This window comes from Schistocerca gregaria, chromosome 2, assembly GCF_023897955.1.
Source record: "Schistocerca gregaria isolate iqSchGreg1 chromosome 2, iqSchGreg1.2, whole genome shotgun sequence".
NCBI classification, from domain to species: Eukaryota; Metazoa; Arthropoda; class Insecta; order Orthoptera; family Acrididae; genus Schistocerca; species Schistocerca gregaria.
In genome coordinates this window covers 698,338,073-698,355,576 of record NC_064921.1, presented here as the reverse complement: position 1 = coordinate 698,355,576, position 17,504 = coordinate 698,338,073, and the positions used below count along the sequence as shown (strand labels likewise).

The 17,504-nt window shown below is 41.6% G+C and overlaps 1 protein-coding gene across 1 annotated transcript in view; it reads right to left on the bottom strand.

Moving 5' to 3' along the window:
* The window catches only part of LOC126334786 (bone morphogenetic protein 5-like), a 131,834-nt gene that overhangs the window by 20,495 nt on the left and 93,835 nt on the right, over positions 1–17,504 (bottom strand). Inside the window, exon 5 of the mRNA XM_049997388.1 lies at positions 4,988–5,213. Coding sequence (XP_049853345.1) covers positions 4,988–5,213 — 226 coding nt within the window. The remainder of the gene's footprint in view (positions 1–4,987; positions 5,214–17,504) is intronic.

The following is a 17,504-nucleotide window of genomic DNA, read 5'->3' as shown; positions in this document are numbered from 1 at the left end:
CAGTTTTTGGGAACCACCCCTACATTTGCCATAAGCGACTTAGGGAAATCAGAGAGAACCTAAATCAGAACGGCCATACGCGGGTTTAAAGAGTCGTTCTCCCAAATGCGAGACCAGTATGCTAACCACAGCGCTATCCTGCTCCGTGTATTTAAAACAAAAATATTGATGTCACTGATGTCGCATACTTACACAGTAAGAAAAGGAGAAGAATAACAACACAAGCTTGGATTTGAACACGAAGCTCAAAAACTTGAACCTGTGGTGATAGGCACTATGCTACCAAATCAGTTGGTATAACGCCACGCGCGAAAACTGTTGCAGTTGCATCAAAATTTTGACTGTCGTTTTCTCGGAAACTATTGAGTGTTGGTACCTGAGACAAACCAAGTGTCCATTTATTTTCGCCCCTCTTTCAACAAGCGAAGTTTTGCCTCTCTCAGAGAGCGAACTATTGTTGATCCTTGTAAGATGAGTATCAGGAAACTGCCGACGTAACTCCACAGCGATGCCTGGAACATGGAGTTCCTGCCATAGTTCTGCACCAGAAACATATCTCAACCATATCCTACGGGCTCCAAGTTTTGGTTTTGACAAACTAATACACTATTGAAATTAATCAACATGCCCTGTATCCCTCAGGACGACTACGATGTAATTAGGCATGTTCAAGTAAGATTAACCAGTACTGATTCTGACTGTCTTCCTGTAACTATATTAATGCTGAGCTTTTCGCTGAAATTGTAGGATGCTAGTCGGGGATTGCATCGCACTGGGATTGGAATGATGACAGTATCGGGTAGCCGACACTCCCCAATGCGACTTCGAGTTACAAAAGTGCTTAAAACAACTCTAAAAGATCTTCAGTTACACATATTTGGCCTGTGTTAGGTGTGCAGGGGCAATTTCAAAAGGGAAATAATTACGGGAGAAATGATTTACGTTTCAACTCGAAATGTTTAATTTATTTCATCCACCTCATTTCATCTAATTTCGTTGCATTACCAATGCAACTTTTTCACGTTATTTCACGGTGATATAAAGACCGTATTTATGTGGGCCTCAACTTTTTAGCTAAGCAAGAGCCGATGAGCAGTCGACTCAGGAGACAAAATGATGTGTGCAGTAATTTTCTTGGAAGCGTTATTAAGCCTTCGTATAATCTCCAAGATGAAATGAAGTTACAGTTAGCTTTGTCCACTTAGTCAGATCCGGAAACAAGTGCCATAAGATTTAAAACAGCAGTCTCTTTTAATTACACCTCGATAATTCACACGTGAATGTTGTGATAGCGTAGAGGGGTCGTTAACGTGAGACAGCTGAGAAGTAAACTACAAGCAAAATGAGCCAACTGCAAGATACTGCATAGTAATTCAGCCCATGCTCGCCTAGGGTAACCTCTTCTTGTTACTTTGGTTCTTCGCTGTCTTAAGTTGTCTGAAAATTGACAAGGTCATTCATCGGGACCTTTTTGCTGTTATTGACAAAGTATCACCATCAGTTATATTGTAATGTTTACGAATGGGCGATACTTTCCATCTCATTGGTTTTTATGAAGTGAATGACTGTTTTGTTTAAGACTGACATATTCAACATATTACTGTCTGCATTTTTGTTCCTTGTATCGCATTATCATTGCAACTGCTTCTCCATTCATCTTATCAGAATCTGGAATTGAACTTGCACTGCAATGATTCACTTGTTAATTATTGTTGCAGTTTGTGAATCCTAGTTTTAGCCTCTGAGAAAACTTTTCTTGTACAGTTTGCTTTTGTGATTTGAAACTATATGTTATTGACAGCATATGAAATTTGATTACCAAACGGGAACATCCACAAAAAGTGTTATGCTGCCTTTTCATTTGTGTTATTATTACACATGGTGTCAATGCAAGCTTTTATAAGGAAAGCTGTTTTCAATTATATAATATTAAAATGAATGTTATTTACTCAAAATGTTAATATTGTCTGGTGGTACTAAAAATGCAAGTTACTTCCAGTGAATGAGTTTTTTAGTCTATGGTGTGCTTAAGGCGGAAAAACAAAAATATTTACAACAGCTATAGAAGAGCAGAACCGTCGAAACCATTTTCCGTGCTCTTTACTTAATGATGTTTGAGTTGAAGTCAGACATCTGGATATTATTCATAACTACGTTTTAGGAGGAAATATAGTTACAGAAATGCGAATAAAACTCATTGACCTCTATTAGGTATTTCTGCTCCTAGACAATGCAGTTGTAGCCGGCGACACAGTGGCTTCGAACGACGAACTCCTCCCAGTTCCGGCCAACTGAAGATTCATATGTGATCCTCGATTTACTTCCTGGTTTCATTGAGGATTATTCTATTAGTTGTATATTTTCTTGACATTTAGATTAAGTATTCTGAATTACTCTCACATAAGGATTGACATAAAGGTAGCAAATTTATGATTTTAAGTCGAGAAAGCTCGATCCAGCAGACTTTACATCTTACGTCGCCATTACGTTGCGAATTATCTTTCTTAGCCATCACTTAAACAATAGGGGAGCTCTGTCTGACGAAGTTTTACGCTAGCTTAGCGTAAAGTGATCGCCCTTCAAGTGGAAATCTGTGTTAGTTTCGGTTCTGATTTCGCTGGTTCCTGTTCTGTACTCGTAAAAGAGCCGGTAGCAGGCAGGCCAGTAAAGAAATGCTAAGACAACTTCTCCCCTGTAACTTTTGTTGCTACCTTGATTCTGTACCTTGTACTTTTAAATGCGGATAACCTCGTGAACTGCACACTTGTTAGTGCGAGATTTTTCTGCTTCTGCAATTATATTGACTTAATTGTGCCACCGAATGATTTCTTAACTGGATTTTGTTACATATCTGCTCCTGCTGCTACTTTTGTATACTTTTGTGTTAGTCCTGTAACACTACTTCAGTTTCACTATGGTGAACTGAACGTGGTCACATGCCGTTTCGAAGCTGGAAGTGCGTATAAACCTGATAATTCCTGACTATTTTGGATACTTTGTTTCATTAAAAAAGACTTATTTCGTAAAGTTATTGTGATCAGTTGTAATTCATTTGTTTTAGAACGGTGCATATTAAATAGCGTTTTCTTATTAGTTTGTTGAACACAGCAGATAAGCATAAGAGATAAATAAATCACCAGCAGTTAGTCTCCCACATAATCTAAAACAATCTCACAGTGTTGGCATAGTTTTTAGACTTCGCACCTATAGGCAATATGTTGGTAGCACTTCGTCTCCTTCATATTATCCTGTGTTAAGAGACAGTAAAGCGGTGCAGTTAAACATAACGACGAGGCGAAGAGTCTCGCGAATTGTTCAACCGACTGTACGCCGTAGACACCTATTCAGGTGCTGGCAGTTGCAATTTTAACTAATATCTTACTGTGGATATAATTTTATGCTCCAGCTCTAATTCAGTTACATTTTTAACTCATCCTGTTTTGACACGTGTAGAGTTTTATATACTGTGCTGACAAAAGTAAGTTGATAGCGATAAGTACATATGCAGATAGTCGTAGTATCACGTACTCAATGTATACATTGACGGAATTGTTATTTGTACTCAGGTGATTCATGAGAAAATGTGTCCGACGTCATTATGGCCGCATGATGGGAATGAACCTACTTTGAACGCAGATTGGTAGTTGGAGCTAGACGCATGGGACACTCCATTTCGGGAATCGTTACGGAATTCAATATTCCGAGGTTCGCAGCTTCAAGAGCGTCCCGAGAAAACCAAATTTCAGGCATCACCTCTCACCACGGACAACGCAGTGGCCGATAGCCTTCCTTTAACGACCGTGAGCGGCTACGTTTGCGTAGAGTTGTCGGTGCTAACGACAAGAAACACTACGTGAAATAACCGCAGAAATCAATGTGAGACGTACAACTAACGTATGATTTTGGACACTGCGGTGAAATTTGGTGTTAATGGGCTATGGCAGCAGACGACCGACGCGAATACGTTTACGAACAGCACGAGATCGCCTGCAGCCCCTCTTCTGCACTGTTGACCATTTCGTTTGGACTCTAGACGACTTGACAACCGTGACCTATTCAGATAAGTCCCGATATGAGATGGTAAGAGCTGATGGTAGAGTTCGAGTGTGATGCAGCTCCACGAAGCCATGAACGCAGCCGGCCATTGTGACCGAGCGGTTCTAGGCGTTTCAGTCCGGAACCGCGCTGCTGCTGCGGTCGCAGGTTCGAATCCTGCTTCGGGCATGGATGTTTATGATGTCTTTAGGTTAGTTAGGTTTAAGTAGTTCTAAGTCTAGGGGACTGATGACCTCAGATGTCAAGTCCCATAGTGCTTAGAGCCATCTGAACCATGAACGCAAGTTGTCAACGCGCTACTGTGCAAGCTGGTAGTGGCTCCGTAATGGTGCGGTTTTTTTTTTTTTACGTGGATTTCACTGTGTACTGGTTATGTTCGGATACTTGGTGACAATTTGCAGCCATTTATGATCTTCCTGATGCCACACAATGGCGGAATTTTTATGGATGACAATGCGCCCATGTCACTTGCCCACACTTGTTCGTGATTGGCGTGAAGAACATTTCGAATGAGTGATGTGGCCACCCGAATCGCCCGACATGAATCCCATAGAACAATCGAGAGGTCAGTTGGTGTATATATCCTGCCCCGATAATACCTTCGCGATTCTGGACGGCTAAGAGGCAGCGTGGCTCACTCAGTATTTCTTCAGGGGCTTCCAACGACTAGTTCAGTCCATGCCGCGTCGAGTTGCTGCACTACGCTGGACAAAAGGAGCTCCGACACGGTGTTAGGAGGCCTCCCATGACTTCTGTCATCTCATTGTACGACTTATAAGCTGGCTTTGTTACATGCAATCAGTGTGTTAGATTGAATAATCTTTGTTGGTGACTAGTCGTAGGGGAAAACTGAGGAGATCTTGATAGCGTTCACTGATGCATTAAAAACTATGGAAGAAACATAGTAAATACTTTTTAATGCTTGTCGCACCCTTTGGGGGAGAGAATCCACGAGTTCCAGCCGATGCGCTCGAAGTCTACGTAGAGAGGATGCCTGGCGCACTCTGCGGGCCCGACGGTGGCGTTGGCCGGCCTGGCCGCGGGCAGCGTGCCGTCCTCCACAGAGCGCCGCCGCCGACGCCGCAGCCGCTGCTCCGCCGTGGTCTCCTCTTCTGCCCCACTGACGTCCTCTGTCTCTTCGTAGTCGTACACTCCGCCTGAGGACAAGTGTCCACGACGCACATTAACGCTCTTGTTGTCTGGAAAAATCATTCTACGAAAAAGTGCAGAGTGTACAATTAAAAACTCGCTGCTCTATGTGGCAATAGTCACTGTGAAAGTAGCTTTCATGGCGGTTAAGTCGTCCAAACATTTGCAACCGATTGCAAAGAAGGCGTGATGGAATGATCTCTCGCGTTTGCAATTTAAATGCTGTAATACATCTGTGGACGATACGAATCTTTTTTACACTGCCTGACATGGTCGGATGTCACTGTAATTTCGTACCGTATGCAACATGAGAGGGTATGGAAATGAGCAGAACCGAATTTCCCTGTAACAGATAGACCAGCCAAAAGGGTGCATTGATGTTGTTCGTAATTAGCATTCTTACCAGGGCTGGTAAGTTACATAAGGGGTGTGAACAGCGTCAGATGTTGAGTGAATATTGCTAATGTTACAGAGATTCCGCGTAGTCGTACGAGGCTCCTTTATCAGCACCTGACATAGTTTGAAAGGGGCCACATTGCAGGTCTCCATTTGGCCTCCTGGTCGAATCGTCCATTATTTAGATTTGTGGGGCATTTGGAAGGGACAGTGGCCCGATGTTGGGCTGCATGCGAACGTGAGGGTAGTGTACTCGTCATCAATGTTCTGGTCGACCACGTGTGCGCACCACAAGAGAGATTCACCATATTGTGCGCCAGACACATCGTAACCCCTGCTGTCCGAGAACAAACACTGGTTCCCTGCAACATTAGGTGTTATCCCACGCCATTGCTCGGAGATAGTCACCAGACAGACTACGGAATTACAATCCCATGCTTAGGCTGCCGTGAACACCACAAATCACAGCACAAACTCCTGCGCTTTGAGGGGTGCCATGCCCGGGAAGCGCTGACTGGCGTCGCATTGTGCTTAGCGACGAACAGCGATTCTGCATTACCCCGGGTGACCATACTCGACGAATGTGGAGGCGAAATGGGAAGAGGTCTCATTCTTCCAGCATTCTGAGGCGCGCAGCGGTGTTAATCGTGACATGATAGTGCGGGGAGCCATCGTGTATGTCTCCAGGTCGCGGCTCCTAGTGACTCGGGAGCGCTGGTAGTGACTCGGAAGCTCTGACGCCAGAGCGGTACGTCACAGACATCCTGCGACCTCATGTGTTACCTCTCATGTGACTGTATCGTGGTGCCAATTTCGACAGGACAATTCTTGTCCACACATGGCATGTATCTCTATGAACTGTCTGCGTGACGTTGATGTACTCCTGTGGCCAGCAAGATTCCCAGATCTGTTCCCAGTAGAACATGGACTGGACCAACTTGGACGTCAACTCTGTCCCAGGATATCAAGGAATAGACGCAATAGTTGTGGGCCAGCTTGCGCCAGGGAGGTATATAAAGGCTTTCTGACGCCCATCCCAACCGAATCAGTGCATGCATTGTTGACAGAGGGGGTGCAATGCCATAGTGATAAGTGCACTCATACCACCAAGTTCTGTGTTAATTTTACTCGATTCTGTAGTCACCAAAATAACATCATATACGCTGTCGTTCCGTGAAGCTGCAATTCGTTTCTTTCTCCCTTTCTGGGTGCTTCAATTTTTCGTCAGGGCTGTGCATTACATAAAAATGCCATTTCTCGTTGATCATTTCTGTAGTTACCTTGACATTCGACAGTATTCGAACTGGGCATTGTCACTGAAATGTATATCGTTACTCGTCGGTCCTGATCATTTCGCTTGCAATGTGGACGAATCACGAGGCTCTTTAAACTTTTAACTTCAAATCGTTATTTCTGTAAATGACGCTTATTAGTCAACGTATTGTACTCTTAGACTACATTTCATTAAGAGCCAAACGTGAAACGATTCCCTGTAGCGGAGCAACGACCGTGTACGACGGGCGGCCTGTATGCGGTTTTTAGGCCATTCTCCACGCTCACTTCGGCAAATGCTCGCCTGGTCCCCAATATTAGCCTATAAAAATTCAATACAAGAACAGTTATAATGTGATAACACACAGAACAAAATTATATGATTTACAGACAGAGGACGCAAACGAATTCCCTCCTTTAGATTACCTGGCATCACAACGTTAAAATAAAAGTTAGATTGACAAATCATGAAAGCAGCGGATCTTGTTCGATAGGATGACCGCTAGGAAAGGGAGAGAGAGAGAGAGGGGGGGGGGGGGGCTAGGGAGGGACTACATTTAACCTTATTTGGTAAACAATATTGTCTTTAGTAAATAGCTTTCTCAATACATTTAATACGAAACGTGAACTATCTTCTCTGTTGCGTCTGCGGAGACGTCATACATGATGGATAATTATAATTGTAGAAGACTTGACTGTCAAAAAAAAAAAAAAAAAAAGTTCAAATGTGTGTGAATTCCTAAGGGACTAAACTGCTGAGGTCCTGGGTCTCTAGACTTGTACACTACTTAAACTAACTTATGCTACGAACAACACACAAACACCCACACACATACACACACACACACACACAAACTCATGCCCGAGAGAGGACTCGAAACTCCGGCGATAGGGGCCACGCAGTCCGTGACATGGCGCCTCTAACCGCACGGCCTAACCGCGCGCCCAGCGGCCCTGTATAAATTAATTACCCTACAAAATCAGTAGTCGGAAATTAGAGTCATAGTACACTTATCTTTGCTTACGAGAGTACAGCAGAAACGAAACTAACGAATTTGCCAACACCATTTCCTTACTCTTATCATTTTCGTGTCATAGTGTGCCACAATGTGCAGTGTAACACCACAAGGTGCTTTAGGGTGTGTGGCGGACGGTTTATCCTGTGCCGCTATCATTTCTCCTGTTCTGTTGTTTAATGATTCACGGGAAGAACGACTGTCTGGAAGCATCCCTATGAGCTCGAATTACTCTGATTTTGCCTTTACTCTGAGAGACTACCAATTTTTTTAAGTTTTAGAAAAGTGATATGTCAGTTGCGATACCAGACTATTTTATTTGTTTTTTAACCTGTGGTGTAGTTGTCCGCTGCAGTAGACAGCTGTTATTGTCACTTCTTTTGCGTTTTCAATCAACCCTGAGGCTGCAGATGCACGCTGGACACAGTATCTGTACGGAGTATATACCGAAGTTGACTACATGCAATTGCAGCAGCCTCAGAACTGATTAAAAGCGCCAAATAAGCGACATTAACAGCCGTCCGTGGCAATGGACACCTGCTCCAGACGGTTAAGTTAATTAGAGTTAGTGATGCACTCGTGTGCAAAACGTACGGTCGAAAATAACACTCGCATGATGTTTCACTGCCAAGTAACACAGATCGATAAGATTTGGAATATGCAGAGAAAGAACTGCTGCAGTATAGCACAAAACGTAACAAAGAAATACAAGTTGAGACGAACAGACTTTCATTCACAGACGATAATTACAATGAATCACCGTGATTTAAGATGATCCTCTGGTCCTTACAAAAGATGGGACATGATTCTTAATAGTGTGTGATCACCACGGACGCCAGTGCACGCTCTGCAACGTGCTCCCATGCTGGGCACAAGGTTGGTAAGGAGTTCTTGTGGTAGGCTGTTCCATTCCACCACCTGCGCGGTTGACAATAATATTGCAGGATGGTCGTTGGTGCTAATGGATGCAGTGCGTCTCCCCAACGCATTCCATCCACGCTCTGTGGATTTTAAGGCGGGGAACGGGTAGACCAGTCCACTCGCCGAATGCGCCCCTGAAAAGACGCGCATGGGGAACGAGTACAGTGTTACAATAATGTTGGCCGATGAGTTTACCGTGTACGCCCTTGCAACATTATGCCTATCTCCACCATAACACCTGGAACACCCAAACTATCGTTTTCGACAGCGCTGGACGTGCCCTCATATGGCGATAAGTTTGAGCATGAAATGCACCCAGAACATCGTCGAACATCATCGTTATGGTGGTATAGGTATTATGGTATGGGGAGACATAATGTTAATGTTGCATCGCCGTACTCACCTGCAAATCTTTGATCACGGTACACTCACCGGTCGATGTTGTTGTGACACTGTACCCCGTCTCCTTGAGCGTATTTAAGTGGATGTATTCAGCCGTGATATTACTTTATGGAGGACAATGCGCGACCGCTTCGAACAGCGCAGGTGAATGAGCTGTTAGAACGAGAGAGGGTTCGGCGAACGGACTGGTCTGCCGGTTTCCCCGTCTTAAACCCCTTCGAGCACTTGTGGGATCAGTTGGGGAGAAGTCCTGCAGCACGTCTTCATGCACCAGCGACCACCCAGCAGTTGTCATCGGTGCTGGTGGAGAAATGGAATGCCCTGCCAATGCTCCTTAGGAACCGTGTAGCCAGCAGGAAAGCACATCGTGGAGCATGCATTGTCCTACTCCTTAATCATACACACTATTAAGAACCATGTCCCGCCGTTTGTAATGTCCAGGGGACTACCAAAGATCGTGGTGACTTCAGGGTAAATACTGTCTTTCAATTTCGTCTCGTTGCATATTATTTCAATTACTAATGTACTACAATATAGCAATATGTTAAATGCGGTTGACATGATTTACAGAAATGAGAAAACGTGCATGTAAATGAAGTTTCTAATTATCAAATAGCTGAAATGTGCTACTTTCTATGATCGTCTATCAGATACCCTATTATAATGTTAGATATATTTTAATCTATAAACAGAAGCTGGTTTTCTTATTATAACCGTTGTTATTCGAAGGTAATATGGACAGACTATCGAAAATATGGTTCCACGCTACAGTTAATTTTAGAAACAAAGACAAACATATTGGTTCGAATGAAATATGAGGTCTGTTTCACGTTAAGGTTATTAAACTGGCTAACCGGTTACCCGAACAGTACAATTTGCTTCGGTAATTCACGGTGAAAACTCTTGAAGCGCGCCATCAATGGCAACGGTTAAAAGTAACTTCGAGACGGTCATGAAAACAGTTTCGTATAATCGCATATATTCATCTATAAAAAAAGAGCACTACATTTTTGGTCCCTGTACTGTGAGGCGTCTGTGGGCTATTTTTGCACGCTGCCGGAAGGGAACCCTCATTTGATATGCGAGGTGGCCACTTAGAAAGGACGGCTTGGAACCTGACTAGGCTTGTTGTATCTGGGCCGTCCATCGCGAACAGTAGCCACCACTGGAAGATGGGCGATACAAGCAAGTCATGCCCCAGCGCGTTAACGGCGCGACTACTGAAAACGCGCCAAACTGTTACGACCACACTTTATGAGGCGGTTTTCTGGCCTATCTCACCGTGTCCGCGGGCAGCGACGCTTGCACGACATATCTCCCGAATTCGTCTTAGGAAGAGCACCACATAGCTAATCAGCTACAATGCTCGTTAATCACATTTCGTGTATCCATTAAAAATTCTGAAGTATAATGACACTCATCTCCATGATTCTGCATTCAAAAATTAGATAACTGTGAGGTAGCTTAAAAGAGACGTGTGAACTACCTTTGAGACACGTACATATTAGAAAAGAGGTAAGGGGAGATTGAAGACAAGATGGCGTTTCCTCAGGGAGGGAAATAACAGAAGGTGTCATCCAGTAAAATTACATTCTGGAAAGATGTTTGAAGTAAACGCACTATTTGAAATCTTTGCTGACGGGAGAGTCCCCTAACAGAACGCACAGAAAGGACTCGCAGTCTTCATAGTTTGTAAATAGAGGTATTATTTTATTATAAGACTATTTTCTCAAACTATAACGGTTACCGTGAATATTAAGAGTCATTACTATCTATACAGAAATTGTAGCATCTATACAGTATTCCGTATGATCCAAATGGTGCTGAAGAGCTGGAAGGCCGCAAAATATGTGACGTAGAACAAGAATTTTCCTATGTACCGCGTGTAATATTACAACAAAATCAGCAAGAAACCAAGAAACTAGCACTAACAATTTTTTTTAGCAAAAATCACCATTTGCTTTGCGTTTCGACTTAGCTTCAGAGCCAGTTCTTGCAATGGTGAATTTTATATACCTCGTCTTCAAATCGTCAATATTACACTAGCATTCAGGTGCTAAAGGTAACGTCAGTACTTTATCGTCTTTTAGAAATGCCTTCGAAAATGAATATCGCAATCCTGAGGCTGTCAGTTGTCTTTATTTTTTCGGAGATACGTTTGAGTAAAGATAAGAACTCTTGCGTATTTACGTGTTATAAATATCTTGAATAGATCAGAGGGAGTTAATGACAATATAAAATCATTAATGAGACAATAACAGAGCAAATAACGGTTCATTGAGAAGAAATGTTTAGTTTCGTTCCTGGCAAAACAGAATTTCTCTCTTCGAGGATTGCTTCGAAGATTGACTCTGAAGTCCCTGACATTGCGCAGGTAAGGACCATTTTCAGGACATGTGAACAGATCTTTAGTAATAATTTTGTTGTTTAGGAATAATTTTGTTGTTATGTCTGCGGCAACGGAAACAAGTCTTTCTCTTGACAAAATGCGTTTCGATTTATTTCAAAGCGTATCACTGTAAGTGGTGGCTGTAACAACTGTGACATTCACTGCATTCTGATAAAAGGAAAACAATAACAGTTCGTATGTTTAATTTGTGGCTTCGTGGTACTCGCGTTGGTCGTCTCTGAGGTATTCTCCCAGATAATAGCGAAAAATTTCACCACGCAGAGCACTGCGCTACCCAACCATAAGTACACGGTATAGTTATTTGTTGGAAATAGTTCCTAATTAATCGTAAGTATTCTAATTTATGCTTGAGAGTGCCTTATAGACTCATTTTGGAGGGTAGAAATCGATGGACGGGGATTGCGGGAGAAAGAAGCGAAGAGGCTGTCAACTGTAAGTTGTTCACTAGGGTAGTTAAGCGAATTTAAAGGTGAGAATGAGTAAATGATTCAGAAGATTATGAAAGGCTAATAAATTTGCGATATCAGTTAATATCTGAAACAAATTGTGCCAATGTTTTTGGGATTCACGAATTAGCCTTTCGTTTTCTTCCTCGATCGCTTTCCGATGCTTTATTCCTTTCTCTAATGGCATCTATTGGAACATAAATGCCATATGTTCTTTGGTATTCTCATGTCTTTGTAAAATACTACTTGAGTATTTCCAGTCACAGCACCCTCCTTGTACTATCTGCGTTTGTGAATTGCCAAATAGTCTGCATGGCAAACAGAAAACCTTATTTTGAGAAATTTGAATAAACGAACCAGCGACGATGTTGAGTTTCATCACCATTATTTAATTTTCTTGAGAAATGAAAATTAGAAAAGTACCTAGGATCAACGTCTTTGGGATAATTCTCATCACTGTTATTTAACTGTTGTATAGGGCCGCTTTGAACAGTATCATGACACTGAGAAGCCATCACGGGAAACGTCCACATTCTCGAAACCGAACTAGCAAATGCTTCTTTAACTTCATCACTGGCATCCCTGCTAACTGGCAGAGAACTCAGCTGGTCTTCGTGAGTTCCACTGTTCAACAGAGTGTTTCAGATGCTAATCAGCTAGAGTCTGACTCTACATCCATTTCCGACATTGTGGTTCGTTACGCTGTGCGTCTGGGATATTTGCCCAATTCAACAGACCATCGAAGTTGACTATTTCTTTTTTTGGAAGTCGAAGCAATCGATTCAGGTGATTCCGTACTATAAAATGCAGTTTTATGAGAAAATTCATCATACCTGGTTCGATACAGCTCTTACAGCTTTTCATTTTCTTTTTGCAGTACCAGAGTTCCATTTTCTCCCGATAACTATATGTTTCTTGGAGCCTGGGCCTGACAAGTCAAAGATACGAAAGTCCGTTATTGTATCTGTAACTTGTAAATAATAATAACATATTTACTTCTTTTCACAAGTACCAATAGTCCCTCGTCACAATTTTGACGCATGAGGGTGGGGTGAAGAGGAAGTAGACGATGATTGCTGCATTTTGATGGAAACTGTGGGGAAGTTGGGATATACGAGGGCTATCCACAAAGTACATTACGTTTTGGAATTAAAAATAAATTAAGTATTGGAATTTTTTTATTATATACAGATGAAAGTCACACTTAAATACTACTTTTCTACATAGTTGCCATTTAAATTAAGGCACTTATCGTAGCGATGGACGAGCTTGGAAATTCCTTCGTCGTAAAATTCGGCCGCCTGCGCCTTCAACCACGTGGTTACCTCGTCTTCTGTGCGTCGTGATCAAAACGCTGCGCAGCCAACCACTTTTTCATTGCTGGGGATAAGTGGAAGTCACTCGGTGCCAGATCGGGACTGTACGGCGGATGAGGAAACAACTCCCACTTAAAAGATTCGAGAACTTCACGAGTGGCACTTGCCGTGTGGGCCCGGGCGTTGTCGTGAATCAGCAAGATCTTTGAGCCCAACTTTCCCCTGCGCTTGTTTTGTATTGCTCTTCTGAGGTTGTGCAGAGTTTGGCAATACCTTTCAGAGTTTATTGTAGTGCCTCTTTCCAGGAAAACCACAAAAATCGTATTTCTACCGGGTTACTGATTAACCACGTGGTTGAAGGCGCAGGCGGCCGAATTTTACGACGAAGGAATTTCCAAGCTCGTCCATCACTACTTTAATTTAAATTGCCTTAATTTAAATTGCAACTATGTAGAAAAGTAGTATTTAAGTGTGGCTTTCATCTGTATATAATAAAAAATTCCAATACTTACTTTATTTTTAATTCCAAAACGTAATGTACTTTGTGGATAGCCCTCGTATTTCTCGTAATCCTCATTTCTACCAACTCGTGCGTCGCCCACCTATCAGCAGCTGTGGTGGAAATGACACACGGAGGTAACTACGTTCCGTAAAACTGTGTTAAAGGGAGGTTCATATTCAAATGTGATAGTAATTTGTAGTAATGACTAATGACTTCTACTCCAATGACCCACGTATAGGTTCAACGCTGATTGTTTTATTTTCTGGGCACGCATTCATCGAGAAGCTACGGACAAACCACAACTGTTTTTATGCAGCTTCTGGAAGCAGTGGAAAACATGGCGTCAAAATCACAAGACTACCGACTTTTTACATCGAGTGACTGCACACATTATAAAACCTACTACACATTACAAATGTCCACATTGAATTAATAAGACAAGAAATGGTCTCAGTAATGAAATCGGATTAAAATTACGATAAAGATATATGTGCTGGGCGCCACTCTTAACAGCGCCCTACGCTCACAATGGCTCAAAACACGAAATTCCGTGAGTTCTTTCATTTTACTGGTAGCATAGCGACAGCAAAATCTCATACGATAATGTTTTCGACAGGGGCGCCCACACGGGAGGGGGATTGGGGGGCAGTTGAGCTTGATAATAATTCCTTTAGTTTACGAATATGAAAAATAATCTGTAACCGCAGGGTACGGATTTTTATTACCTAAAACACCAGGAAAGTAATACTAAAATGGCCCGAATATATCGATAAATGGCGTTAAAACGATATGAAACATAAGTGCGTTATTAAATTAACTAGAGTAACTGAAAATGTAACTGAAAATACAGAAAGGATAATTGAAAATCGCTTTGTTTTTCTCTAAGAAAACTCATTCTTTGAAGATGTACGAACATTGTTGGATAACCATCTTAGAGCTGTTACAGTGCACGATAGTATTCAGAGATTCTCGATAGTGAAGGAACACCTTTTGTTGGCCATATGCTGTAGTTAGAATATCTTTCGACACTTGTTGAAACGACTGGAGCGTGCACTTCAATATTTTTCTTTAGTTTCAAAAATGAATCCAGAGGACTGATGTTCGAGTTTTCGCAAATGGACATTACATTCGGTACAATATTGATACAAAATATCTATAAATTTATTTCTGTATCCATATCATCCTATGCCTGGTACAAATTGAGACGTCAGTGAAAATAAGCAGATGAACCATAAATTTGTTTTCAACATTTACTAACAAAAATTCTTGCGTTTTTCCTAGAGGCATATGCAGTGTTCCTTCTTGCAAACATTAACGGACGTTAATCACAATCATGTAAAAAATGAAGTAAAATCTTTGAGAAACTAGATACGGTACGATACCTATACGACAAAAAATGCAAGATTAAATTAACATTTCTTCAAGCAGATTATTCGGGATTTTAGTGTTTGTGAAGAAAGCACAGCTCATAAGGAAAGAAAGTTTAAATGTCAACAAACTCTGATTAATAATAATAAGCTGTAATAAAATTAAATGAAACAGCTGCTCGACTGAATGACGAAACTACTATGTGTGTACGTAGTCCCATTAAGAAAGATATCCATGATGAAAGTTCCGTCTCGGAAATATTGCATTTGTAGGGAACGTAAACGTCAGTATAACAAAAACAGTTGCACGACAAAACACACTTGATTAAAGCTTACATGTTCAAAATTCAAATAATGGTCGACAACTGTCAGGCGCTAATTTAAAGTAGCATGGAGTTATATTTCTTTTCATTTCGTGGAGAGCTGTTTATCCAATAAAGTTGAAAACAGCTTTCGCGTATTTCAATACCGACATGTGCACTATCATTGTCGACACAGAATATAGTGTTAAAGCCCAACTCTCCAAAAAGTAAGTGGTCCTTATTGGTCATCCTACTCTCGTTAGCCCTAAATATAGGGAATCAATACCATGTTTAATTCTGAATAAGACAAATTTCAACTTCCCGCCCAAGGCAAAGAGTCTAGGAGTAATAATAGATGAAAATATCAGCATATAGCTACAGTGTGCAAGAGGGTATCAGCATCTCTCCGTGCCCTACAAAAATGTAAGGAGATCTCCATTTTTGACCCGAAAAAGAAACTCGTCTAAAATCTTATACTTCTAATTGATTACAGAGTTATTGTCCTGGAAGGTCTTTCTCAGAAAAGCCACGGCGCACAACCTACCAATTCGCATCAAAACCTGGACAAAACAGAAAAATGATATAAATTCCTACAAAATTGTGTTCTTCTAGATTCTGTGGGTCGGTGATTAGGAATCCGATGTCGGAACTACAAAATTCAAAATGGCGGACCCTATTTTAGGATCAAAAATGATAAATTAAGCGGATTCGAGTAAAACTGCGGGTATAAAGTTCGGTTAGATCACTGATAACGAATTAGAAATCGAAATTGCCGTATTTAAATGTTTTATTCGATAGTTTACATTTTCCAGTCTAAATCATAGAGTCATATTCGTCGCTTGTGTCATTATTGCTTCCAGAAGGGTCGCTGTGTTCAGTGGGAGATGGTTCGTAAAGCAGATCTTTTACCCCAGGTGGCATCTGTTTAATGTCTTCAGTAGTCATTTTCTGGTCTTTCGAAATGGATGGATCCGAAGATGCCAGAAGCAGAAGGAAAGCGACATGCATCGTTATCTCACGGGAAAATTTGCACATAAAATCTTCTCAGTAACGCCGCGTATCCTTATTCTGAGCTTCCTGCTCATCTTCAAACAGCCGATCAATCGCCAACGGAGCAGCTTCGATAATGGCATTTCCGTACATCAAAACGATGTGGACCGATGGCATCGGGCATTATTGCAGAATATTGTGAGGTCGGTGAAGTTGGCAATCGAATTTCGAGAAATGTACAATTTTTCAGAGTTCTTGATAGATATGTTTTAGTTCTAGAATGCTCTGTACAAAATTTGAAGAGTTCCCCAGCCTTTCGCGAAAAAAGCAACAATATTACTCAGTGAAATTTTAATCTTGGAAAAAATAATTAGTCAGTTTGTGGAAAAAATTATGATCACAATTCCGTATATCACCCCAAGAATTCTACAGAAAACCCCAATGATTTTTTTGTATGCAGATAATAGGTTTTGAGATAACTGCATTAATGAGGGACACACTGTTTCCCTGCCACCCAGTAGAAAAATGGTCGTCCACTAAAAACGTGCAAATATGTGCACACACATACTTTTGAACTCTGTAACTATGCTATTACTGTCGTAACAGAACCATTTAGAAAAGTGGAGCCAACGATTTCAGATAATATCGGAAATAATTTGGTTTTAAGTCGATACATGTCGTTACACAGGTTAAAATGTTATAAACAAACCTTCTGGAGTGCTACCCACGGTATTTTATCCTGGCAAATAGGCAGGATCGCTGTCGTATATTAAACAGGACACACGAACAATATCTACATCTACATGACTACTCTGCAATTCACATTTAAGTGCTTGGCAGAGGGTTCATCGAACCACAATCATACTATCTCTCTACTATTCCACTCCCGAACAGCGAGCGGGAAAAACGAACACCTGAACCTTTCTGTTCGAGCTCTGATTTCTCTTATTTTATTTTGA